The following is a 25,396-nucleotide window of genomic DNA, read 5'->3' on the forward strand; positions in this document are numbered from 1 at the left end:
GTAATTAAACACTTAGCGATGAAAATACTGATTAGAAACTGTACTATTTTTCAGCAAGAACTAAACATTTACTATTACTGTGCATCGCTATTATAAAATTACTTTGTGACCAATTCCACACTAGAGTTTCTACCTATAAATTGCAAAGTGGAGAGATTAGCATAAACATTTGAAATACGTGTCATTTTCTTTTTTTTTTTTTTCAACGTTTATTTATTTTTGGGACAGAGAGAGACAGAGCATGAACGGGGGAGGGGCAGAGAGAGAGGGAGACACAGAATCGGAAACAAGCTCCAGGCTCTGAGCCATCAGCCCAGAGCCTGACGCGGGGCTCGAACTCCCGGACTGCGAGATCGTGACCTGGCTGAAGTCGGACGCTTAACCGACTGCGCCACCCAGGCGCCCCCGTGTCATTTTCTTTAAACAGTGAATCATCTGCAGCGAGTGCCACGTGGCTGAAGGTGACCATGTATCCTGCCTGACCAGGCACAAGGTGCAACGTTCTGAGTGGCCAGCAAGATCACTATCAAGTGGGCATCTCTTCCAGAACCAGGGTCCGTGTCTCTCCAGCTGCCAAGCACCCAGGAGCATGCCTGGACACAGCTAGCAAGCCAGGAGGCTGGATGAACGGTCAGAACCACAGTCAGACCCGGGTACGAGGGGCAATCCCGCTGAGTGCAGTGACTCCGGATGTCGCTAGAGGGCAGTGATGCTATATAAATGAGCTTTCAAAAGTCGAAGGGGTAATTACATTTTTATGGTACCTCCACTTTCCCTATTACTATTGGCATAAATTTCTATTTTTATCTTCTTTTATTGTATTACATAAGATTTCTCATTCTAAAATGAAACTCAATTTAAGAATCACTGGAGAAGAATGGCAAGGCCACACTTCCTACACCCTACACCCTGCCGCCCTGACCGAGTCCTCCTGGCCCGCCCGCCACCAGCAGCGAAGCGACTTTTAACCCAACAATGGAACGACTATGCAGCAGCGTTCAGGTGCTGACTCTTTCTAGAAGAATGTCTTTGCAGTTTCTCTTTTCAAAATAACTTGTCAATTTTTATCAAAACGGTACCTGCACACAGGGAGGCATTGCTACTTCTACTCAGCTCGCAGCGCTGTTCCCTGCAGGGAATGACTTCTAAACGCTTAGTCCTCTCCTCTAGTAGGCATATGCTTGCCTCTAAAACTTGGCATCTAACTTGACTTCCCAACGTTATCAGCTGCACACATCGCCTGTGGAATTCTCACGACGATAGATGAAGTTTAAATTACTCAGACCTGGGGCTGCTGGGTGGCTCAGTCGGTTGAGCATCACTCCTGATTTCAGCTCAGGCTGTGATCTCTCAGTCGTGAGATCGAGCCCCTTGTCAGGTTCTGCCCTGACAGCACAGAGCCTGCTTGGGATTCTCTCTCTCCCTCTCTCTCTGCCACTCGCGCTCTCTCTCTCTCTCTCTCTCAAAATAAATAGATATTTTAAAACAAGATTTCAGATTCTCTCTCCCTCTGCCCCTCTCCCTCTTGTGCATGCTCTCTCTTTAAAATTAAAAATTTAAACTACTCAGACCCTCCTTTTGCCCTCTTCTCAACTTATTAATATAGATGATTACGGGACTAATTTAACCCCCCTATTTCTTATCTTTATTCTTTAAAACATTATACCAGCTCAGATCTCGTGGACCCTCAGTAAGTGACACCTGACCGCTCACCTTCTCAGGCGAGGCTGCTGTCACAGCCATTCTCCTCTCTTCTGGACTCTCCCCTCCCCTGCAAAAGCGTTTGGCTTTTGAATTGCCAAAACTGGTAACACTTTTGTGAAGTAGCCACAACTGTTAAGCCCAAAACTAAAGTATCAGTGAACACCATGATAATGCAAATGTTTTGTGTCTCCTAGAGTTTCCCACTGGCTTTTTCTCCACTGTACGATTTTCATTTAGCACCGTGCCTTTTCTACTCTTCCTAACCTAACCCGGGTCCTCTGTCTTCCCTGCCCTCGCTCCAGAGCCCCTCCGTCCTGCTCCAGTTCAGACAGGGAGCCCTCCCAGCAGGCAGCACAGTGTGCCAACTTTTCTGGAACGTATTTATTATTCCAAGCATCCCACATCTCTCTCTCGTTTGGTTTATTCCTTTGTTTTTCTGGAGCATATCCTTCAAGTGACTTCCCCACAAACAGGCGTGTGGGAAACATATATTCCGGGTCCCTGTCTGCCTAAAAATGGCTTTCCTTCCCCACGTACTTGACTCAAAGTCTGAGTAGGTTAAAATCTAGGCTGCGAATTATTTCCACCTAGAAAGCGCCATTTTTCTTCTGCCTCCCAGTGTTTGGAAAAGGCTGTTGCGTTGATGTTTCCTGTGACTCTGCAGATGGATTTCTTTCTTTTTTTTTTAACTTTTAATTTTATTTCAATCCAAGTGTGTGAACATAGAGTGTAATAATGATTTCAGGAGTAGAATTTAATGGTTCATCACTTCCATACGCCACCCAGTGCTAGTCCCAACAAGTGCCCTCCTTGAGGCCCATCACCATTTAGCCCACCCCCCTCCCACCTCCCCCCCAGGAACCCCAGTTTGTTCCCCATATTCCAGAGTCTCTTATGGTTTGCCTCCCTCTCTGGTTTTTATTTTATTTTTCCTTCCCTTCTCCTATGTTCATCTGCTGTGTTTCTCAAATTGCACATATGAGTGAAATCATGTGATATTTGCCTTTCTCTGATCGACTTATCTTGCTTAGCATAATACACGCTGGTTCCATCCACATTATTGCAAATGGCAAGATTTCATTCTTTTTGATCGCCAAGTAATTAATATTCCATAGTGTCCATAGTGTGTGTGTGTGTGTGTGTGTGTGTGTGTATATACATATATATATATATACCACATCTTCTTTATCCACTCATCAGTTGATGGACATTTGGGCTCTTCCATAATTTGACTGTTGTCGATGGCACTGCTATAAACGTGTGCCCCTTTGAATCCGCATGTTTGCACCCTTTGGATAAATACCTAGTAGTGCAGTTTCTGGGTCGTAGGATGGTTCTGTTTTTAGTTTCTTGAGGAACCTCCACACTGTTCTCCAGAGCGGCCTCACCAGTTTGCATTCCCACCAGCAGTGCAAGAGGGTTCCCGTTTCTCCACATCCTCGCCAGCATCCAGAGTCTCCTGACTTGTTCATTTTAGCCATTCCGACAGGTGTGAGGTGGTATCTCATTGTGGTTTTGATTTGCATTTCCCTGATGAGGAGTGATGTTGAGCGTGTTTTCATGTGTCGGTTGGCCATCTGGATGTCTTTGGAGAAGTGTCTATTCATGCCTTTTGCCCATTTCTTCACTGGATCATTTGTTTTTTGGGTGTTGAGTTTGGTAAGTTTTTTATAGATTTCAGATACTAACCCTTTATCTGATATGTCGTTTGCACATATCTTCTCCCATTCCGTAGGTTGCCTTTTACTTTTGCTGCCTGTTTCCTTCGCTCTGCGGAAGCTTTTTATTTTGACGAGGTCCCAGTAGTTCGTTTTTCCTTTTGTTTCCCTCGCCTCTGGAGACGTGTCTCGTAAGAAGTTGCCGAGGTGCAGATGGATTCCTTTTAAAGGCGGTTCGGACACTCTCTTCATCTGTGATGACCAGACGTGTCCCTGTGGTGCGTCTGCACGTGAGGGTGACTTCGTTCCCCTGCCGCCCGCTGGTGAGAGCGTCCATCAGGCGGCGGCGTTGTCTGCCCTGGAGCCTCTCCTGCATCACAATCCGCATTCAAACTTCTTTCTGAAGCACACTCTCTGTTCTTTCCGGGGTTCTGAAGGTTAGTCGTTGGACCTCCTGTGTGGCTCCGGTGTGGCCCCTGGCTTTTCCGTCACATTTTCTGTGTGCGTCCTTTTTCATCTACTTCCTGAGAGATTTCCTCACACTGATACCTTTTTTTTTTAATGTTTTATTTTTGAGAGACAGAGAGAGACAGAGCACAAGAGGGGAGGCGCAAAGAGAGAGAGACACACACAGAATCTGAAGCAGGCTCCAGGCTCCGAGCTGTCAGCACAGAGCCCGACGCGGGGCTCGCACTTGTGAATTGTGAGATCGTTACCTGAGCTGAAGTCGGACGCTCAACCCACTGAGCCGCCCAGGAGCCCCTCCTCACGCTGCAGTCTTCACTCAATTTCTTTTCAAGGGATCTCCAGTCCTTGATTATTCCTTCTTCCACAACACTACATACTTTTTAAATGCCGCAACTTCTCAAGTAAGCTTGAGGGGTTTTTCTTAACGTTCTCCTCTGGTTGTCGCATAACCTGCGTATCCCGAGGAATTCTCCCTATTTGAGAGCGTGGCTGAGATGCTGGTGGGGAGCCGGTAGCAAGCAGGGGAGCCCTGGTGCCCTGCCTGGGGTCAGGCGTCCCGGCAGGCGGCCAGGTGCTCTGTGCACGGCAGCCGCACGTCCCGCCTCAGTGCACTGGGCTCCTGCGTGGGTGGAGGCCAGCAGCGGGTGGGCGCCCGGTAGCCACCGAGCTGCGTGACCAGGGACCACCCCTCGGTCTCCCCCAGCTGGGGTGGGAAGTCAGAAAGCGTGGGAGACTTCCCTTGTGGAAGGCAAGTACCTCTCAGGACAGACTGTTGAGAGAAAATAACCCGTACCGTGTTACTGTGCCGGAGGAAGGGCCCCTCGTGATGACCCTCAGTGCTGGCGGTGAGAACGGACAGGCTCCGTCACGACTGTGCTTCAGCTACTCTGTTTTCAGACGGAGCCCTTCTGACGCCCCCACGGCTACCGCCTCAGGTCGGTGGGCACGGGTACCTCGGGCAAGGCTGACGGACACCTGCCCCAAACGTCCAGCTCCTCAGAGGGTTTAGTCAACTGCCCGTTCCTCGACTTGCCGGCTCCACGAGCTTCCGACGGCCCTCGCCCTCCGCCGGCCGCCTCTCCTCCCCTCCTGTGGGGAAGCCTCGTCCCGCCCCACCTCATCCCAACAGATATCCACGGCTTCGGCGTTCTTCCAGAAATCTCTGCCTCTGCGTCTACGGACCCCTGGGCCTCGGAGGCGCTGCCCTGAGCTCCGGGGTCGCTCGAGGGCAGCCTCATCTCGACGGGTCGTGTGGCCCACGGTCCTGGGAACCCACCCCAACCTTCCTCGCAGGGCCACCTTCTCACTGGCACCCCCACCTGCTACTTCGGGCCGGTGACTGGAGTCCTCAGCCGGACTCTTCAGCCACGCGTCCATCCCCTCCCTGCCCTGCGGCCCTCGGAGGGAGCTTCCTGTGCCCCCGTGTGGTTGGAGCCCCCCGCTGGCACGAGAGCCACTGGGTCTCCCCTCGACCCGCCACTGCCCCACACCAGGCCTCTGTGCCTGAGCGTCCCGTCTGAGGAGGGCAGGTCCTGGCGGACACGCACCACCCCACCCGGAGAGAAGGGGTGCGGTGGAAAGTCGGCTGCTGCAGTGTGTGACGCGGTCTTCTGTTCGTGGGGCAGCTGGGACCCACGCACGCCCTCAGAACACAGGCTGCCACAACCGCGTCCAATTCTTGAGGAAGTTACGGCGACCAGCCAGAGACGAAGCTCCCCGTTACCTCTCGGCAATGGACCTTGTTACTTGGGCCCAAGCCCTACCCATGGGAGGGGGCCTCTCCTGCTGCCCTGCGTCCTGGGGGCTCCCGTCGCCGGGTGCTGTGCCCATCTCAGGGACGTGAACCCACAGGGATCGCGGCTGACTCTTCCGGCAGTTTCTGGCGTGCTCCTGCCCACAGAACGGGCGCGTGGCCGCGTCCGAGAGGCTGCATCCGGGGGTCTCTGGGAGCGTGGGCTTGTAGAACCGGACGCCTGGGCCCGGTCCCGGCTCTGCCGCCTGCCGGGGAGGTGGCCTCCGGCCACAGACGTGGCCTGCACCTGCCTCGGTTTCCTCACCTGCAATATGGGGACGGTGGCACCCACCAGAGAGCTGGTTGAGGAGGTGCCGCGGGGTCCTCGGAGGGAGCCATCCTGCACACGCCGCCCCCATCATGACCCCACGCGCATCTGAGACCCCGGCCACTTGGAGGCTGGCGGTGTTGAGACATCTCAGGTGGCATTCCTTTGTCGGCCCCCAAATACACGCTGCGTGTGTCCCACGCAGGCCCCGGAACTGCCGCTGAGATATGGCAGACGCATCCGTGTCCCTGGGGTTCTCAGTCGGGGACAGATTCCCCCCCCCCCCCACGCTGCCAATCACGCTGCCACAGCGGGCAGCCCGAGGCGCGGCCGCGGCCCGAGGTTGGCCTCACGTGGCAATTCGGCACACCTGGGTCTGGCCCGCCCACCCTGGCTGCTGAGTCACTACGAACGTCTTCTTCATACCCTCGAGTCGGTGATTTCGTGGTTTCCAGGAAATAACCCACAAGACCCTCAAGGAAAACGGTCGTCACCACAGAAAAAACTCACAGTAGAAACAAATTAAAACAGCCTGACACTCACAACGAGGGGAAAGACGCAGAAACACAATTCCCGATCGGAGGTCGGAACGCGAGAGCCGCCGGAAGCTGTGAGGGAAAGCGGGCGTCCAGCGCCGCACGGGGACAGGGGTCCGGGAGCTCGTGCCGCGACATCCGGCAGCCATGGCCTCCGGAGAGCGAGCGGCCCGTGGCGGGCAGAGCGACAGGGGCCGGAGGGTTTTCTTGTCACTGGGACACGTCCTCGGTGACTTCTGAATTTATGTGGCACGTCTGTGTTGCCCACTCAGAACTACGTTCATCAAAGCTCTGTCTGTCGGGGATGGCAGATGGTTGACCCGGGAGCCCCTTTCTGCCTCTGTGCCCGTGACCGTCACGCTCACGGCCAGTGAGCCTCGTGTGGCCTCAGAACCCTTCTGAACCCGGCTCTCTGGAGCCGTGGCTGACGGCGCCGTGCTGGCTGACGAGGAGCTGGCAGGCAGAGGCGCACGGACACACGGACACGGCTGCCGGGACACGTGCTGGGATGACCCAGGGCTGGCGCTCGGGCCCGGTGACCCCTCCTGGCCTCAGGGGGATCAGTCCACAGCTACTTACCGGCTAAACATCCTCAGGAGCCTAATGCCCAGCTGGATGGCCTTCTGCGAGCAGGCCATGGCAAGCTCGTGGTCGTGGGCCATGTGGGCAAAGTGGGTCAGTCGTGTCAGGGTCTGCAGCTCCACCAGGGGGTCCGACCAGTTGCACTCAGAAGCCATTTCCACCACCTTCCGGGCAGGGGAGAAGGGGCGTCTGTTAGCACGGCTGACGTGCCACCCCCGGGGTCCCCCCCCCCGAGCCGACCGCAGAGGAAGCGCAAGGGCTCCCACGTGGAATGGCTCGGGCACCCTGCGAGGGGCAGGTGAGCGCCGTGGTGAGGACGGGGTCCCGCGACAGGGCACCCAGTCTGCCGCCTCAGGCAAGGCCCTCTGACCCCGGCTCTGAGTCTGAGCAGCTGACCCGAACGAGTGGCCTCAGGCTGGGGGCTCTGGGCACTGGTGGCGCCTACCTGGGCCAAGGGGGGCACGGAGAAGTCCATGAGGCCCAGCCCGTTGCAGGAGTACATCTCCAGAGCAACGAGAACTCTGGTCACCGAGTTGACGTCCTCGTTGGGACTCTGGGGGAAGGAAGCGTAAGCGCCCGTCAGCCCGGGGGTACCGGGACGCTGGGGCCCGGAGCCCTGGGACACGCGGGCATCGCGGCGACAGCCAGAGCCATTGGTGTGTCGGTTTCTCTCCAAGGTCCCTTTCCAGGCAGTGACGAGGCAGCAGGTCTGGTGGCTGGGCTGGCCGGGGGGTTGGGGCAGGGCCCGCCCATGACCTCAGAGCCCACGTCTGTGGGAGCTCTCCTCTCTGGGTCCCTGCTTGTCCCCCTTCAGGCGGGAGACCAGGGAAGACCTCAGCAGGAGGCGTCCGCCCTGCAGGCCCCGGCCCGCTGAGCCCTCCGAGCCCCCGGGAGCTCCCAGACGCTGCCCGCGCCCCAGGCCCCTGGCACCTGCTCGTCCGCGCCCAGCCGCGGCCCAATCTGCTGCTGTAGCAGCTGCCGGGCCTTCACCCAGGTGGCAAGGAGTTGCTGCTGGGTGCTCATGGGCACCACCTCTGCGGGCTCCGTCCCGGTGCTCAGGTTCAGGGCGAACTCGCAAACCTAACACAGATGGGGCCTTGTTCTAGAGCCTGAACTCTGAACAGGGAGCCCGAGCCAAGACCCAAACTAGTAAAAGTAAGTGGACCTGGCTCGTGGTCAGACCGGCGGGGGTTTAAACAGGCACCAGGCCTGCAGCTGGGCAGCCTGGCCTTCACGCGCTGCTGGGGGCCCCCGGCTGGCCCTGCCACCTGCCCGGCTCCGCCGCCTCCCCTCCCTGACAACACCCGGCTCTCTGTCTTCCTCTTACAGAAATGCATGTTCTCTGCCCCTCCTTGCCCTGCACCCCATTTCCTGGCAGTAGAAAACCCTAGCCAGTTTCACCTCCTGATGGCCACCCGTCACCTGCGCTAGTGGAGTGAGGGTCCCTCCCCTCCGGCCTCGCGCAGCGAGGGCTCTACCTCCACCGCGGTCCTGACTTCAGCGCTGGCTCCTGAGTCCAGTGGTGCGTGAAACAGGTTCGGGCGCATGGGTCTTCTAGATTTTTCCGGCACTTGGGTCGGAATCCAGTTGATAATCAAGCCTCGAGCCAAAGTGTTGCAGAGCATCCCCAGCAGAGTGAAGTCTCTGGAAAGAGCGTGCCGGCAGGTGAGAACACAGTCGCACGCACAGACTCAAGCAGACGAGTCCGTGACAAAGTGCGTTTGCCGGGCTCCCATCTTGCCGGGACCAACCACAGGCGCCCGTGGTCCCGGCGCCAGTCTGCCGAGCTGTTCCAAGGCCTCCTAGGGGAAGCTGGCTGTGACGAGGGCCGCTCCGGTGACGCCTGGCTCCCCCGCCACAGGTGGCCTTCCTGGCTAGAGGGCGCCGCCGTGCCAGGCGGGCTCCTCGGGGCATCGTCGGGGCGGGACAGAGAGGCCCATCTGGCCTCCGTGCCCGCTGCCGGGCGTCCGTCAGGCCTCAGTCGCGGCCCGGGCACTTCTACCGGTTGGTTAACAGATCAAATGGGCCTCGGCCAGAACGCCCACGTTTCTCACTGGCAACGTCATGGCACCAAAACGTCGAAAACTGTTGCAAACGGTCTCCGCACGTCCAGAACCGGGGACTCAAAGTCTGAGCTCCATCTGCGATGGAAACTCACGGCAGTGCTGGGAGGGGACAGGCTGGCGTCTGCGGAGCCCCGCTGGGGCGCTCGCATCAGAGGGGCATCCGCAGGGCCTGCTCACTGCCCAGCGAGGGGCTCTCTAGCTCGGGCTCCGTGTTCGTTATTAATCGTCCCTGACGAAAACGGGCACGCGGCCTGCTGGTTCCCACCCCGCCTAGCACATCTACTTCGGTATCTGATGAGAAAACCTAAAGCTTATCGTTCAGACTAAAAACCAAACCAGCAAAAAACACACAAGGAGAGTCTTTCAATGTCACCCTTGTCGGGTGACACTGTGGTCTGTCTTGCTTTTAAATTTCCGATTTTAGCTCACGAAAACAGCAATCTCCCGGGCTCCCATCCGTCTACGTAAGAAAACACAGACGCACGTTTGCAACCTTCCATGAAACCAGATGAGATTCGTACAAAGGAGTCGCTCTTTGCTTCCATTTTTCCCAGCTGATCCGGGTCTCAGCAAACCTTCCTTAGAATCATTCTGTTTGGAACAGAGTGGGGCAGGCCGGCTCCGTGCTGAGACACAGTGAGGGTGGGGGGCTCCTTGCCGGGTGGGCCCGAGGCCTTCCTCCACCACTATGGGCCGCCCTGCGGCTCAGAGAGGGTGAGCATCTGGCTTGGGGTGCACGGCTAGTGAACGGAGCCTGGGACGCTTGAGCAGCCCTCCCTGTGCCCCCACAGCCTTCCCCCGTCCCCCTGTCCCCACGTCCCAATCACTGTCAGACACCAGCCAACGGCAGACCCGCCTTTCCCGGAAGGGTGGCACTGACGACGGCGGGGAGGGTCCTGGGGCACCACCCCCACCGGCGGACCCGTGTGTGACCCCACAGTCCCCGGGCCTGAATCAAGGTCTCTCGGAGCGGCAGGACGGAGCCTTCCCCGGGGGTCAGGACCGCACGCAGGACCCGCCAGCCACACCTACCCGTTGTGGCCCGTGGCCTTGACGATGCTCAGGAGGTGGTCCAAGGCGTCCACTAGCTCCCTCTGCCTCCCGGCCACGATGAGGTGGCGGTTGTGGTTGAGGACGTAGACCACCGCGTTCTGCACGATCCAGCCTTCCTGGATCTCTCGCCCGATCTCGGCGCACCGCAGCCAGCTGTCCATGGCGCCCTGTGACAGACTCTCAATCCAGGTCCTGCAGAACGCGCCCCGTCAAGCTCTTCCTTCGAAACAAGCGGTCTGCCCGTGGCCCGCTGGTCTGCGGAGCCTGCCCCCGGCCTGGACTGCCTGCCGCGACCCACTGCGTCCCCTCGACCCGCCCGCAGGGGCCGGGCCGTGTCCCCACGCTGCGCCTGCCCGCTGCCTCCACGGGAGCCTGTTCGCTAGTGACAGAGGCTCGCCCCTCCAGTTAGCGGGTGGGCAGTTAGACAGTGTGCGGCTCCTGCGACATGGGGCTGATATTCACGCACTACCACCCTCTCTCTTAAAAATACTTAGTTTTAGATCAAAGACAACTGAGACCCTGGTATCACTGTTAACAGAGCATCTCAAATTCACGAGCGTTTCTGTCGTGGCATTTCACGTGCTGTGTCTTCTGGGATGTTCTACGTGAAGCGCTCTGCTCACCCACACTCGTGACCGAGGCCCAGACCACAGCTCGTCCTCTGAGCGCACGGAAAGCCGCTCCCCTTCCACACCCCAGTGCTCACACCAACCCATCGTATCCCCTTTTTACTAACAACAAAATACGCTAACTGGAAGGAGCCAAAGTGTGGATTCTACTAAAACACACTAGACAAACCATCCTGCCACGCCGGCCACGCATGACACCAGCCACGCCCCTGGTGTGGGCGCAGCCTCCCTGGGCCACCCGGCCCGCTCCGTGGCTGAGCCGTGCTGGCAGCTGCCGGGGACGCCGGGGCCCCTCCGGGCCACCTACCGGTACACGACCCACTGTGTGTTGTCCTCGGGGCACTCGAGCGTGTAGCCGGCCGAGTGCTGGCTCGGGTCCTCCGGGGGGGTGGGGTGGTCATTGAGCTGCACGCCCTCTGAGCGCAGCAGGTGGACAGTGGCCTGCGAAGGAAGCGAGGGGTGGCAGAGTCACGGGGCACAGACGCAGAGCCAGGCGGGAACACGCGGCCAGGCACAGGGTGGGCAGACCCCGTGATGCCCCGTGGTCCTCTCAGCCTCAAGGGTCCTCCCTCCACCTCACCCACAAATACCGTGTCCCAGGAAGAGACGGCTCCTTCTACGAGCCCCACACAAGTCACGCCATTCCTCGGACACAGTCACTTCTCAACGTTAGCCAGTGCCCGGCCGCGTCTGCCCCCAGTCACCTCACGAGTGTGCAGAGGCACTGAAGGCTGCCGAGAGCACTGGCACGGCCGGGCAGGTGGCCCTGCCACCACTGGCTGTGCCCCAGTCGTCACTGCGTCCCCAGCTCACGGCATCGGCCCGGCATTTGGGAGGCACTTAGCAGACGGTCCCCGAGTAATTCAGAGAGCGCTCTAGCCCGGCTGCCCAGACCCCAGGAGAAACGACCTAACGTGGCTCCAAGGATTTTGGTTACGCAGTGCCGTGGAGCGTGGCCCCCGCGGGCGGAGGTGCAGGTGCTGTGGCCCAGTGCTGACCCCTGATGGCACACCCCTCCCCGCTACAACTTGCTCAAGGTGCTTCTGACGTCCACTCCGATGCAACCCCCCAAAACAGCAGGTCACTGCGTAGTCCCCATGTGACTGTGGGCTCCCGATGCAGAAACTATCTCTAAGGAAAGGGGACACGTAATCACGGGGCCCTCGCGCACCAGGAAGGCGCCCCTACTCGGCACCCGTCCCTTCAGGAGGCAGGTGTTCAGGGGCAGTGTTCCACAAAGCACAGGCGCCCACGCCGACCCACCAGCGACGCACCTCTGCGTTGATGAACCCCACTTCGGCGAACTTGCGCAGCAGGCTCGGGGACGCCTGCCGCTGCGACGTCACTTCTGAGTGGCCCCAGCCGTCCTGGGCCGCGCTGTCTCTGCCCCTCTTCTTCTTTCCTGGGGGAAAGAGCGGAGCCTCAGCCTTGGTCAGACGTGGTGCTTCTTTTGCAGCAAAGAAACAAAAACATCTCAAGGATTCCTGGCTCACCCCCAGCTCTGGGGGCAGACAGGGGTCTCTGGGAGGTGCGTCTTTGCTAGAAGGGGCCGGAGGAAAGGCCCCCCCACCCCCGGGGTGCAGGGCTCCCTGGGCGGGTGGCTAACGTGTCCCCAAAGCCAGCTCAGCTGCAGCTCACGTGTCACTGACGTCCCCAACAACACATTCTTGGTTTTGCTTGTGCCCCTTGAGAAGCACCCGGCCCCACCAAGCCTGCAGCAACCCTGCCCTGACCCCTGGCACATGCCTGTGCCCTGACCGTCCACTGGACCTGCCCACTGACCCATCAGCCCCAGAATCTGTGCTGATGTGGGGAGCCGTCCTCCACCCACACTCCCGGGAAAACCCCACCCACCTCAGCCCCCCTCCCCCCCGTTCACTGTCACCTCTGCCCTCTGCCCTCTGCCCTCTGCCCCCAGGTGCCCAACACGGCGGCCTCTGTTCTCTTGCTCACAGCAGGTGCCTTCCCTTTTGGAGCCCCGATGACCCTGAGGGACCAAAGAGCAAAGGCACAATGGCCCGGCTGCACAGGGTCCGGCGGGTCACGGTGACGCTTGGGAGTCCCTTCCATCGCAGGACCCCTGCTTCCAGCACTTGCACACTGACCCGGCCCCCGGCAGGAGCCGCCCCCCTGGTCCTCGGGGCTGCCGGCCCCTGCCCAGGGGCGGCCGCACGGTCCGGCTCCGGGCTTCGGAGAACATGCGACCCTGGCTGGCGCCTGGGCACGCGTGTGGGGGCCCTCGTACCTCTCTTCAGCCGTGCCGGCTTCTTCGCCTTGACGTTGTCGTACAGGAGGCAGAAGCGGCACGCTGTCCGGCAAACGTCCCACACCCCCTGCTTCCGGGCGACTTTGGCGAGCTCGGCCCAGATCTGTATTCTGCTCGCCGAGGAGCCAAGCGACAAGAGCGCACGCGCGTGTCGCTCGTGACAGGCCACCCGGCACCACCGCGGGGGCCGCGAGCCACGGCCCTTCTCGCCCCGTGGGGGGTGCCCGCGCCCCTCCCTGCTGGGGCGGGTGTCCCGCTAGCCCGCCCGGGGGCGCCGCCTCACCCACCGCTCCCTGGCGTTCTCGCCCCCCAGACGCCACAAGTGCCCGGCGGCCTTGTCCACGCTGATGATGTGGTGCCGTGCCTTCGCGAACAGGAAGCTGAACCGGCCCCTGGTCTTCCCTGTAGACACTGCGGGCGGAAATGGAAGGGCAAGGCTGGCGTCCGGTGTCCCAGGGCCCAGGACTGGGAGGGGCCGCACCTCCGTCCCGGGGACCCTGGTGCCAGGGGGGTGCCGCCCCCACACGCAGCAGCCCGGGGGCTCGGCGCTCTGGACAGGCGTGAGCTGGTGCCCCTCCGGAGGGCGCTCCCTCACATCGGCCCTGCCCGACACCCCCGCTCCCTCCCGCGGCCTGGCCCTCTGGTCTGCTGGGTGGCGGGGGCTCCCTTTGATAAAGGAAGCGCAAGCCACGGAGAGCCTGGCTTCCCCGAGCGCGGGGCTGCCCGGCACAGTTGCACAGAGCGTGTGGCACATGCCGTGCCCCTCTCAGCCAACACGCCAGCCGCCTCCAGGAGCCAGCCCCCCGCCCCCGGGGCCCCTCACCCTGCAGGGCCGGGGTGCCTTCTCCGGCCGGGCTCCCGGCCGGCCAGCAATGCTCTTACCGATCGGAGCACCTCAGGACTCTGCCGACACTTGCAGGGCACAGTGGAAAGCCGGGGCGGCCACACCCAATGAGCCCCACGGCCACAGAGGGCCACGTCCCAGAGCCGTCTTCTCCCCACCGCTGGGGCATGACAGCCGGGGGAGCCTCGGGGCGGCCTTCGGTGGGGGCCCCCAGCCGGGCACCCAGCCGCCGTCCTCAAGAATGTGATGTGCCTGGCGGGTCAGTGGGCAGAACTGGGCCCCCCAAAAGGTATGATGAACCCTAACCCCCAGAACCTCAGAATGTGGCCTTATTTGTGTCTCCACGGGGACGAGGTGAAGGCACGGAGGACACTGCCACCTGCAAGACACAGGGGGGCTGCAGCCGTGCCCCCTCCAGACTGGTGCTTTCAGAGGCCCAGACCGCACACGTCAAGGTTCGGACCTTCGGCCGGCACAGCGTGGCCCCCACACGCCAGGCTGAGCGTCTGCCTCAAGACGGCACGAGGCTCAGGCGGCCCCCGGGCTCTGGAAGAGAAAGCCAGCCTACCTTTGGCCTCGTTCTCGCTGTCGAGCACAATCTGGAAGGTGTCGGGGGCCAGGGCCAGGCCCGCGTTCACTAGGAGAGCCCGCTTCTTCCTGACGCTGTCTTTTGGGATAGCTTTCTTGGCCTGCGGCAGGAAGGAAGAGCGGGCTCTCACGTCGCCAGAAGCGACACTGTCTCCGGGCTGTTCCAAGGAGGCACGTGGGCTCCCGCAGGGCCCCAGCCCCCCGGCCAACCCCACAAAGGCCGTGATGACAGCACCTGCTCGATGGCCACGACGGCCTTGTCCTCGGCACGCTCAGGGCACTGGTACAGCCTGGTGCACAGATGCAGCCGGTTGAAGGCCATCCTGAGCTGGTCCTGGTAGAGGCCCGGGCCGTCCAGACGCATGGCCTTCTGCAGGTGCCGCATGGCCGGCTCCAGCCGGTCCTCGTCCTCCTCGATGTGCACCATTTCCATGTGCACCTGGCAGCGGAGCAGGACCATGAGGCTGGGGGGGGGGGGGACAGCACGGCGTCACGCGGGCCCGGGGCACCCTGGCTGGGACAGCACAGCGTCACGCGGGCCCCGGGAGCACTGGCTTCCTGGTAGACGCCCCAGGGGGAGACGTGCAGTGAGTCTCCGGCTGCTCCTGGCTTTCCTGCATCCTCTAGGCCCTGCCCGGCCTGCCTGGAGGACTCAGACGGGGGGACAAGCAGCAAGGGCCCTGCGGAAGCCAGAGCGGCTGGGGCCCGCGCTCCGAGGCGCAGAAGCGGCAAGCTGACAGACCTGGGACGCGCCAGTGAGGCCTGCCGGGTGGCTCACAGGGCCGGCTCGGGACGCTTGGGACACTGCAGCCACCTGGTCCGTCCACAGGCACCGCCCACCCTCCCCCCCACGCCCACTGCTCCCTGCAGCCCCCCCCCCCCCCCCCCCCCCCGCAGCGTGCGGCCAGAAGCCTGCTCTTTGCCTCTCCAAAGGCAGCCCCGCTCGGGTCTTAGCAGCTGGGGCACCCCCCACGCTTGGAACAGCCACCGTGCCCCATGGGCCCTCACCCTACCTCTGCCAGTGTCTACGGGTGTCAGCGAGGGGTCCTCACAGCCTTTCCATCAACGGGAGGCAGAGAGCCCACGTCACGGGGTCATGCCCTGTGATGCCAGCATTGGCAAATCCAACAGATTTGGCCGAACGCAAGTTCCACAGGACCCACGAACTGAGCACAGATGGAGGCGTAAATGCCACGTGGCCTGCCTATGACCTCAGGGACGAGGAGGCAGGGAGGCCCCGTGGCCCTGGTTAGTGCCGGGAGAGGGCCCACGCTCCTCACGGGGAACCAGGTTCACCCACAGACTCTCTACAAGCCCGGCGGCAGCCAGGGCCACGGTCCTGGGGTGGCTACAGAGGACACCTTAGGAGCTGGCCGAGGCCAGCCAATGCCACACACAGCAGAGGGGGCCACACGGAGGGTCAGCCCACTCTGGGAACGACCTGGCAGACGGCTCGCTTGAAGAGGCCGTGACTCGAATGAGGGCACATAGCTGCCAGAACGGGAGGAACGGAACCAGGCGGAAAGGACTTAGAAGTGAGCAATCCTCCGATGGTGGTAAGTGACTCTGCGACACGCAGCAACCACAAAGCGGGGCCACATATGCGAGGCGGCCGGCACGGGGCTCCGGCGGAGCGAGATCGTGGCCCCCGGGGGGCGTCAGGCGTGAGCCCGTGATTGTCGGCCCCCCGGGGGACAGAGCGCGGAGCCGCCGTGCCAAGGAGGCGACATCAGAGCACGGCCTGGGCGGCTGGAGTCCTAGGCTGGCCGGAGGGAGGGGCTCTGTGACACCAGAGACCGGACGCCCAGGAGGCTGTTTGTCACCAGACGTGGTTAACTCAACGCCTTTCCAACAAAAACCGACTTCCCCAGACGGGACAACAGAGCCTAGCACCCCGCAGCGTATCACCCACACTGTTCGGTGCATACCAGGCGAGCAAGGACGAGAAAAATGTGACCCACAGTCAGGATACAGGAAGGACCACATGTTGAGTTTACCAGATAAATCCACTAATGCACGTATTACAATACAAGTACAAATATATCAAAAACCTGAAGGAAGACAATACTAAGGACAGAACAGATATTGAATCTCAGGGGAGGTGGAGAAATGCAGACACGGGAGGTACCTGAGCTCGGAACTGGACTACGTGAGGGGAAAACTCCTGCTCAGGGCTCACGGCACACAGGAGACGGCGGAAGGAAATCAGCCACCGGAGGGACAGACTGAACAAGATGTAAAAACGAGCGGAGACTTGGGGACCTGTGGGCAGTATTGAGGGTGCACTCGAAACCCAGGTCCCAGGAGGTGGAGAGCGAGAAGGACGAAGTCACAGCCAGTAACTCCGCAAACCTGAGATGTCCGGTCACATATCCGGGCATCGCAGCCAACCCAAGGAGGATTCTTTAAGGCTCTGAGGAATCCCACGACCAAAACTCCGAAAACAGAAGAAGCAGAAAGACTCCCGGCGCCCAGAACGACGCTGAAAACAGCGCACGTCTTCCTCAGGAACCGTGACGGCCGGAAGCAGAACAGCGTCTTCAAAGTGTCTGAAGGGGAAAACTGTCCCTGAACCCAGAATCCGGTGACCGGTGAAAACACTCTTCAAAGATGGGGCTGAGGGGAAGCCGTTTCAGGTCAACACGGCAGAAGCTCTTAGGGCTGAGATCAAGCAGGTGGGAGCTTGGGTGTGTGGGAAGGAGAGACCCAGCGGGACCGGCCAAGAGGGAGGCGAACCCAAGAAACCCTCGTTTCCCTCTGAAACGTTCTCCTTGTTGAAGAAAACCCCTGGCCGCCAAGACCAGACGACAGCACTGCAAGCTGAAGCGGACACATCTTCACGTGGGAGACGTCACGCTACCCCGAGGGAGCCCACGGCCACGACGGCACGGGGGCAGGGAGCGGGCTGAGGGAGAGAAGGGCTGCGGGGGCCCTGCCTGCGGGGTGCGGGGTCAGGTGCGCAACTGGCCCTCACGGACTCTGCTGCCCGAGGACCCGTGTTTTTGGCCCTCGAGCGGCGCCCCCCCCCCCCCCCGCCCCGCAAAGTACAGCCGAGGAAGCGGACAGAATTCTAAAAGTTAACCTCGAGGAAGGCAGGGAAGGAGCCGCAGGAAGCAGAAAGGATGAGTGGAAAGACGTGAGGTCGAAGACCAGCTCAGCAGGACACGGAGCGCAGAGGGTGCGGGGCTCCAGGCCCCACACAGAGGGTCACAGTGATGGAAGGCGGACAGACAGCGGTCCACCCGACACTGCCAGGCCGTGCTCCGCGCGTTCGAGGTACACAGGGGACAGGATTTAAGAGCATGGAAAAGGAGAGGCCGCGCATCCGGGGAGGTGGTGTTACCACCACACGCCGGAGCCTTCAAGGCAGGGGGGCCACCAGCGGCTAAGAGGCCACGAGGAGACACGACCCCAAACGTGCGGGACGCGGTGTTTGGGACCACGCCGAGCAAAGCTGAGGGAGACACGGGGTGCCAGAGGCCAGGCGGCTCGGAGCCGGAGGCCCGCGCTCCGGCCGGCACTCGCTGGGCTGAGCACTCTGCACCCAGGGGAACTCTGGCCTCAGGGTCAGCCCGAGGGGACACTCACAGGAGCTGCCAAGAGCCCCTCAACAAGGACAGACAATGCCATCAGCTGCCACCAGGACTCCTCGGCGTTGACCTGCCACGGGGAGTGCGGCAGCCTGGAACCCTCCTCCAGAAGCAGCCACTCGGCACAGCCCCCAGGCCCAGAACTTTCTAAGGAGAAAGAATACTTCCTAGCTTCCCGATTCATTTGATAAAGCCAGCGTGACCTTGACGTCAACCCTGACAAAGGAAGGAAAACACAGGCCGATGTCCTCATGAACATATGCATAAGACCCTCTAACAGATCACGGGAAGGAAGCCGAACGTGGCAATACATTAAAGACTGAAAAGATCGGGACCACACAGAGCATGCACGGTCGGTTCAACCCCCAAAACTCAATCGGCGTGATTCAGGCAGTAAGAACGGGAGAGAAAAGGCACATGACCGTCTTCACAGCCGCAGAAGAAACACCATCCGGGGCTAAAGGGCCTGTTGCCAACGCGGATGCCCCCACGCGTGCGTCCTACTGGGGGCAGCGGGGTCTCAATGTCACTTAGGAGAATTAGCAGAGAAAAAGGGGGAAACCACCAGATATTTTCTAAACTCAGGCATACATGAAAATAAGCTAATAGGAAATAAGAAATATACTCATTAAAATTAAAAGCAGGCCAAAGAGAAGGAAGAATTAGAGAATCTGTGAAATGAAAGAACTGATGGAAAACGAGGACGCTGGGAATGTGGCACGTGTGCTTCCCAGCCGCCCCGCCCCCTGCCGCCTGCACCTGCGCCCGTGCCCGCCTAGGGTCACCCCCGCCCCGCAGCAGCCCAGGGACCACTGGCCGGGACTGCGTCCTCCTCCCGTGGCCCGGCCTGTCTCTTTAGGCATTTCAAGGCCCGCTCTGCCCTCCTGCTCTCAAATGGGTGCCACCTTGGGTTTCCGCCCTGTCCACAGCCCAGGTGACCTTCCCAGAGACCCCTGTGAGCTCTGGACTCACAAGACCGGGGTGTCTGCAAGGGGCCGTGGGCCTGCTGCCCACCTCCCACAGCTCCGTCCCTCCCGGCTCACGGCGGCTTCCGTGCCACCCGGCGCCCGCCCTGTCCACAGGCTGTTCTCGACAGCGGGTGGCCATTTGACAACTGGCGATACCTCCTCTGTGCCGGGTCCTCTGATGACGCTGTCCCCCGGCACAACCTCCGCCCCTGGAGGACTGATGAGCCCCCCTTCTACGTGTATGGAGGGCTCTGCTCCTGGGGCGTCATCCTCCCGGCCCCCGGGCCGTCTCCTGTCTCTGGGCTCGGTTTCTCGGAGACCGACTGGGACCGTCCTGCCTAAACAGCACCCACCCGCCCTCCCTCCCTGCTCCTGCCTTCTTAGCACTTCCCACGGCTGGCCTACTGAAAACAGAGTGGAGATGTAGGTGTGCCTGCAGGCTCGGGGACCCTCGGTGCTGGGACCCAGGCGGGCGCCTGCTCTCCGTTAGCGGGAGGTGGGGGAACGCCGAGCCCCGCGCGGGGCACACGGATGGCTCCATCCCTGCGGCAGCCACACAAGCCCTTTCTGATACGGGTGGGGTTTCCCGCTTGCACCCTTTTTGGGGGAAGTCAGTTGGATTTCATCTTTTTCCCGGTGTTGAGGGATTCTGCCCCGGCCCCCTCCCGCCACGTTTCCCCGTCTCTGAGAGGACAGCCCGGGACGAAGACACGCAGGCCACCTGTCCACCTTCTCCAGGACGTCCGCGACGTTGGCCAGCGGCTTCCGCAGGTGGTATCTCAGGTTGTGCTGCAGCAAAGGGAGACACGTGTTCCACTGGGTGGTGCACACCACGTGGATGACCCTGGGGTCGCCCAGGCGCACGGCTCGCTGCAGCGTGATGTCCAGTCTCCGTACTATATTCAGCTGGGCCTGCACAAAACACATCGACCGGTCCGTGAAGCACCACGTACCGCGTGGGGAGCCTGGTCCCGAGGTCCGGAAGCTGGAGGGCCAGCCGGGACCCGAGGTCTGAGCCTATCTGTGGCAACGGCCTACATCCTCTTTTCTAGAAGGGATGTAAGAATGTCTGTAAGATGCTCCCTTAAAAAGCCCAGAATGGCCTCTGCACACCCGTGGATGAGGTTCTCTTCCGTGAATTGATTCCATCCAAGTGCACTTCTCAGCCTTGTACATTCCCTGTGGCCCACGGCCTGTTACGTTTACAACCCAAAGAACACGTCCCCTGTTCCGTGCTGCATGTGCCCTTCCCACCAGACAGGCTCTGGTCCCGCGTTTTCAGATGCGTGGAACCGGCTTCCCAGCCCCACGCCTCCTCAGAGCCCACGGGGCCTGCCCACGGGTCCTAAACTCGGCCATGTCCCACGCTTCTGGCTGCCAGCACCCTCGGGGCCTCCCCTCACGCTGCCTCATGAACCGGTGCCCGAAGCTGCTCTGTGCTCCACACAGCACTCCCTGTGGCCCCCAGGGCCACACGCACCGCCCGTCTGCTGCTATCTCCTGATCACACGTGGGGCCAAAGTGTTCCCTGCAAAGCGTCTCCTACACAGCGTTTGTCAAGCGCCTACCAGGTGCCAGACAGGAGGGTCAACGCTAGAGGAGCCACACGGGCGAGTCCGAGAGGAACGGATATCCGCCGGGCCGCAATGAAGGTGCCACACAGAGCCTGCTGCGGGTGTGGGGGACGGGGCCCCGCGCCCGGCCGCCGATCTCCTGGCCCGAAGGCTCCCTGGGGGTGCCAGGAGCCAAGCCCATGAGTGCCCGCATTGGCTCCAATCAACACGAGGCTCCAAATCTCTGTTTCCACAGCTTTTTTTCTCCTTTTAAGCTGCAAATTTCTCATTAAAGAATGGTCTAAAACGACCTCTGGACTCCTTTTCTGGCAGTGGCTGCCGGTCCAAATCCCACCGCGTTGAGTAAGCAGATGGGAGAGTGAAACCAAGCTCACGTCACCACCACGTCTGGGCAGCCGCCTCCTCTCTGACCGCAGACGGGGAACACAGCAGCCACGTCCGCCATTTCCAGATGGGGCCGTCGCCGTGAGTGAACATCGCGCCCGCCTGGGCGTCCCCTGGATCCGCCCTTCCCGGGGCCCCTGCCTCTCCCCACGCACTTGGGGATCCCTGAATCCCCAACAGCCTCTGGCCACCCTCGTCTCCCCACCCCCAGATCCCTGTCTGCCCCCACTGCGTGCAACGACCTTACCGCCTACCCCGAGCCCCTTGGGTTTCCAGGCCCCGTGTGGCTGATAGCCCCACGCTGTGGTAGGGAGTGACTTTTGCCTTCCTGGACGTGAGTCTGGATGGCAAAGAGCCATGACAGGGACACGAAGACCTGACCAAGGGCAAGCGCATGGGGCTACGGGGACGGGCACCGCCACTCGGGCAGCAGGAGGGCTCTCGGGAGCTCATCCCCTTGCCCCGCCCCCTGCCCAGGCTGCGTGACCCCGATATGCCTGCTATGTGGTGGCCCGGGAGCCGTGGAGGAGCCCGTCCTGGCGGGGCTCCTGCCGGGGAGTAGTGTTCACCGGTGGGAACCCGAGGCACGGGAGGCTGGCCTTGTGTCCCCCTCACCCGGGGGCCAGCGACCTTCCAGGACACGTGCAAAGCCGCTCAGTGACGCTGACGCCTGTTCAAGGACTTACCTCAACAGCTGCTCGGACGTAGACTTTAACTTTACTTTCGAGTCTTAAAGCTTCTAATTCATACTCCAGGCATTTGATTTCAATCAGCTTCCCAGGGTCCTACAGGACACACACAGTTTTTGTACACGTGGGGGTTTTTAGTGAAAGAAATCACACACATTCATTAACTTCAAAAACCATTTAAAGATTTTAACGTACTAGGTAGAAACTCAACAAAAAGACCTCTGGAGAACACAAATATATATATTAAAAAACGTAACCTTTTTCCCCCAAAATGCAAAGACTCAAGTGAGAAAGCAAAAACAGCTTTTTTGGTTACCTTTTTAACCATGGGGGAGAGAGCCCATTTCACTGGACGTCGAATTTTTACATGATGGCACCAATTTCAGATAAACTCTTATAAAGTCTGGCAAACGTGTTTTCTTTGACTTAACCCCTGCCGGCTTAGGAAGAGAGTGCCCTGCTCGCTGGACGCGGAGGCGGGCCGCAGCAGGAGCCCGGGGTTTGTCGGGGCGGCGTCTACCTCACTTTTTACAAGACTGCTAAGCTTTCCCAAAGGTGTCGTGCCACCCTGAGTCCCCAGCGGCTGGGCGGACAGAGAGCTCCAGCCCGCCCACGTCCTCTCCCACATCTGGTGCGGTCAGTCTGCTCACTGCGGCCATTCTAGTAGGTGTGTCGACGTGAGTTAATATCAACATTGGTCTCTGCCTCGGTTCCCAGCACAGCGCTCCTGAAACCCTGGTAATCTCCTGAGTGGCAGAGCACCGGGAGCATCTTTCCTAAAGATGTGACTCCCGGGGGGGGGGGGGGGGGGCTCCTGGGTGGGGGCCGGTCACACAAAGACCAAGCCATGATTAGAAGCTTGGGATTCTCAGACCTGCCTCTACCCCCGAGAGAGGGGGCGGGGGCTGGAGATGGATTACTAATTGCATCACGCCTATGAGAGGGAGCCTCCATAACGTCCCAACAGTACAGGGTTCGGGGAGCCTCGAGGTTGGCAAACACGTCCATATACCAGGAGGGTGAGCCGCCTCCACTCTACAGGGACAGAGGTTCCTGCCCTTGGGACCCTTCCAGACCTCGCCCTCTCTCTGTTCATAGGCTGTTCATCTCCATCCTTCATCACGTCCTTATATGACGGTCCTCTTTGTCTCATTACGTTTTTCGACTTTTGTATCAGTGCAGCTACTTCTGCTCTTGTGGTTGCCATCTACACGGCGTATCTTTTCCCACGTCTTCACTTTCCACCTACGTGTGCCCTTGACGCTGAGGTGAGTCTCTTGTGGGCACATAGTCGGGCCTGTTTTGGTTTGTTGTTTAACGCATTCAGTACCCTGTCTCTTTTGATAGAAGAATTTAACCCTTTATATTTAAAGTAATTGTTAACAGGTCAGGACTGATGGCTGCCATCTTCCTTCCCGGCTGGTTTGTGCACTTCCGTGTTTCTTTCTTCCTCGCTTGCTTTTTGGTTCCCTTTGTGATCTGATGGCTCTCCGCTGTGGGATGATTTGATTCTTTCACTCTTTTGTGCATTGTGCTTCACGGTTACAAAAAGCTCCTTACAAATGTATGGTAATGTCAATCTATTTTAAGTTGAAACAGTTTCACTCCAATCAGTACAAAAACTCTACCTTTTCACTACCCCCCACTACATTTTATGTTTTTCATGTCACAGTTTACATCTTTTAACGTTTTGTATCCATTAACAAATTATTGTAGTGTTATTTTTAATAATTTTGTCCTTTAAACTCTATACCAGGGGAAGCGACTTACACACCACCATTAAAATATGAATACTCTGACGTGACTATATGCTCACCTTTACCAGTGAACGTTATACTGTCATATATTTAATTAATGTCCTTTCATTTCAGCTTGAAGAACTCCCTTTAGCATTCCTTCTAAGACAACTCATGAACTTCCTCAGCTTTTGTTTGAGAACACCTTTTATTTCTCTTTCATTTCTAAAATGAAAGGACTATCCAGCTTTGCTGGATAGAATATACTTGTTTGGAAGTTTCTGAATGTATCATCCAGCTCTCTCCTGACCTGCGAGGTTTCTGCTGATAAATCCATTGATAGCCGTATGGCAGTTCCCTTGTATGAAATCACTGTCTCTTGCCGCTTTCGAATTCTCTTTTATAATAATTTTTACGATAAAACTTCTGACAGTTTTATAATGATACATTTTGGTGAAGTCCCCACTGGGTTGAACCCTATGCGACCAACAAGCTTCATGTACTTGGATGACCATATCTCTCCCCAGATTTGGGGAGACTTCAACCATTATTTCTTTGAATCAGGTTTCCACCCCTTTCCCTATGCCTTCTGGGACTCCCATAACGCAAACACTGTTTCGCTTCACATGGGCTTCCCATACTCGTTTTCATTTCTCCTCCTCTGGGTAATTTCAAATGACCTTTGAGTTTACACATTCTTTTTTCTGCTTGATCAAGTCTGCTACTGATGCTCTCTACTGCACTTTCCACTGCATTCACTGTATTCTTCAGCTCCAGAATTTCTATTTCGTTATTTCTTATGATTTCTATTGCTATCGACCTTTTCATTTTGCTCACGTGTGGTTTTCCTGATTTCATTGTGTATCTGTGTTCTCTTGTGGCTTGCTGGCTTTTCTTAAAACAAATGTTTCAAATTCTTTGGCAATTCATAGATCTCCATTTCTTTGGACGAGGCTACCAGATCACTGTTGTGTTGCTTTGGTGATGCCGCGTTTCCTTGATTTTGTGTGTTTCTTGCAGCCTTGTGTTGACGTCTGTGCATTTGACGAAGTAGTCATCTTTTCCAGACTTTGGTGGGGAAAGACCTTCGCCTGTGGGTGGACAGGATGTGGCGGCTACAGTTCTAGGAAAGGCCCAGCGTCACGGTCTCCGTGCGGCTCCATCAGCCAAGGTCAGCATCGGCGAAGACTATAGGATTCCTCAACAGTCGAGGCTGCTGGTCTCTAGTTTCAAGGTCTCTTGGAGTCTTTGGTGGTGAAGGCTGCTGGGGACCCCCCGATCCCTTTTTCTCCCACAGGGTATGTCCACGGGGAGCTCTTCTGGCACCCGGCCTGGGGTGCAAGCACCCTGGTAGCGGTGGTGGCACCGATGTCCGACGCACAGGCGCCCAGGCGGCAGCCTGCGTCGCGGGTGCTTGCAGAGCGACAGCAGCTCCGGGGGCCCGGGCACTGGCTAGCTGGCAGTGGTGATGCTGTGTGTGACACACATGTGTGTTAGGCAGCCACGAAGCCAGGATCTAGGTCTAATGGCTTTAAATTCCACTCCAGGAAGTACTCTCAGCCCCGTGTAACCTCTGAAGATTGCTCCCTGGTCTCCTTTTGGGGGATTCTCTCTGCAGCTCGTGTAGTTTCCTCATACACGGGCGCTAATCAGAACACGGCTGAAGACTTGACGGAGCCCCTGGAGCTCTCCACAGCTCCCTTCGTGCGGTTGGCTCCTCTCTGGTCCTCGGTCCCGTGAACTGGGGCCGCCTCGTCCTCCTGACCAGCAGCTCGTCCTCCATCCGGTAGACTGCCACCGGCTTCACCCGTGTTCCCCTCCGCCCGCCGAGTCTACAAACTCTCCAGGCGGTAAACTGGACGATGCTAAGACCCACCCCGTCTGTTCCCCACCTCTTGGTTTCGCTTCCCTTCATCATCTATTGTTCAGTGTCCTGAAATGTGGCGTTTCACACACTGTTTGGTTTTTTCGTTGTTTCAGGCTTGGGGCCTTTTATTCCAT

The 25,396-nt window shown here is 59.0% G+C and overlaps 1 protein-coding gene across 15 annotated transcripts in view; it reads right to left on the reverse strand.

The window, feature by feature from the left end:
- CFAP46 (cilia and flagella associated protein 46) overlaps nucleotides 1-25,396 on the reverse strand; it is a 96,739-nt gene that overhangs the window by 60,342 nt on the left and 11,001 nt on the right. For 13 of the 15 annotated variants that reach the window (XM_045040902.1, XM_045040901.1, XM_045040905.1 and 10 more), the window contains 13 exons: nucleotides 21,657-21,755; nucleotides 19,734-19,924; nucleotides 14,690-14,918; nucleotides 14,435-14,555; nucleotides 13,310-13,433; nucleotides 13,002-13,132; nucleotides 12,031-12,158; nucleotides 11,064-11,197; nucleotides 10,107-10,319; nucleotides 8,487-8,652; nucleotides 7,939-8,088; nucleotides 7,454-7,561; nucleotides 7,006-7,172 (listed from right to left, as the gene is read on the reverse strand). In XM_045040902.1, the coding sequence (XP_044896837.1) occupies nucleotides 7,006-7,172; nucleotides 7,454-7,561; nucleotides 7,939-8,088; nucleotides 8,487-8,652; nucleotides 10,107-10,319; nucleotides 11,064-11,197; nucleotides 12,031-12,158; nucleotides 13,002-13,132; nucleotides 13,310-13,433; nucleotides 14,435-14,555; nucleotides 14,690-14,918; nucleotides 19,734-19,924; nucleotides 21,657-21,755 (1,961 nt within the window). Of the gene's footprint in view, nucleotides 1-7,005; nucleotides 7,173-7,453; nucleotides 7,562-7,938; nucleotides 8,089-8,486; nucleotides 8,653-10,106; nucleotides 10,320-11,063; nucleotides 11,198-12,030; nucleotides 12,159-13,001; nucleotides 13,133-13,309; nucleotides 13,434-14,434; nucleotides 14,556-14,689; nucleotides 14,919-19,733; nucleotides 19,925-21,656; nucleotides 21,756-25,396 lie in introns of those variants that run through there. The other 2 variants (XM_045040903.1, XM_045040912.1) reach the window with 2 other exon arrangements.

The sequence above is a fragment of the Felis catus genome, chromosome D2 (assembly GCF_018350175.1).
Source record: "Felis catus isolate Fca126 chromosome D2, F.catus_Fca126_mat1.0, whole genome shotgun sequence".
NCBI classification, from domain to species: domain Eukaryota; kingdom Metazoa; phylum Chordata; class Mammalia; order Carnivora; family Felidae; genus Felis; species Felis catus.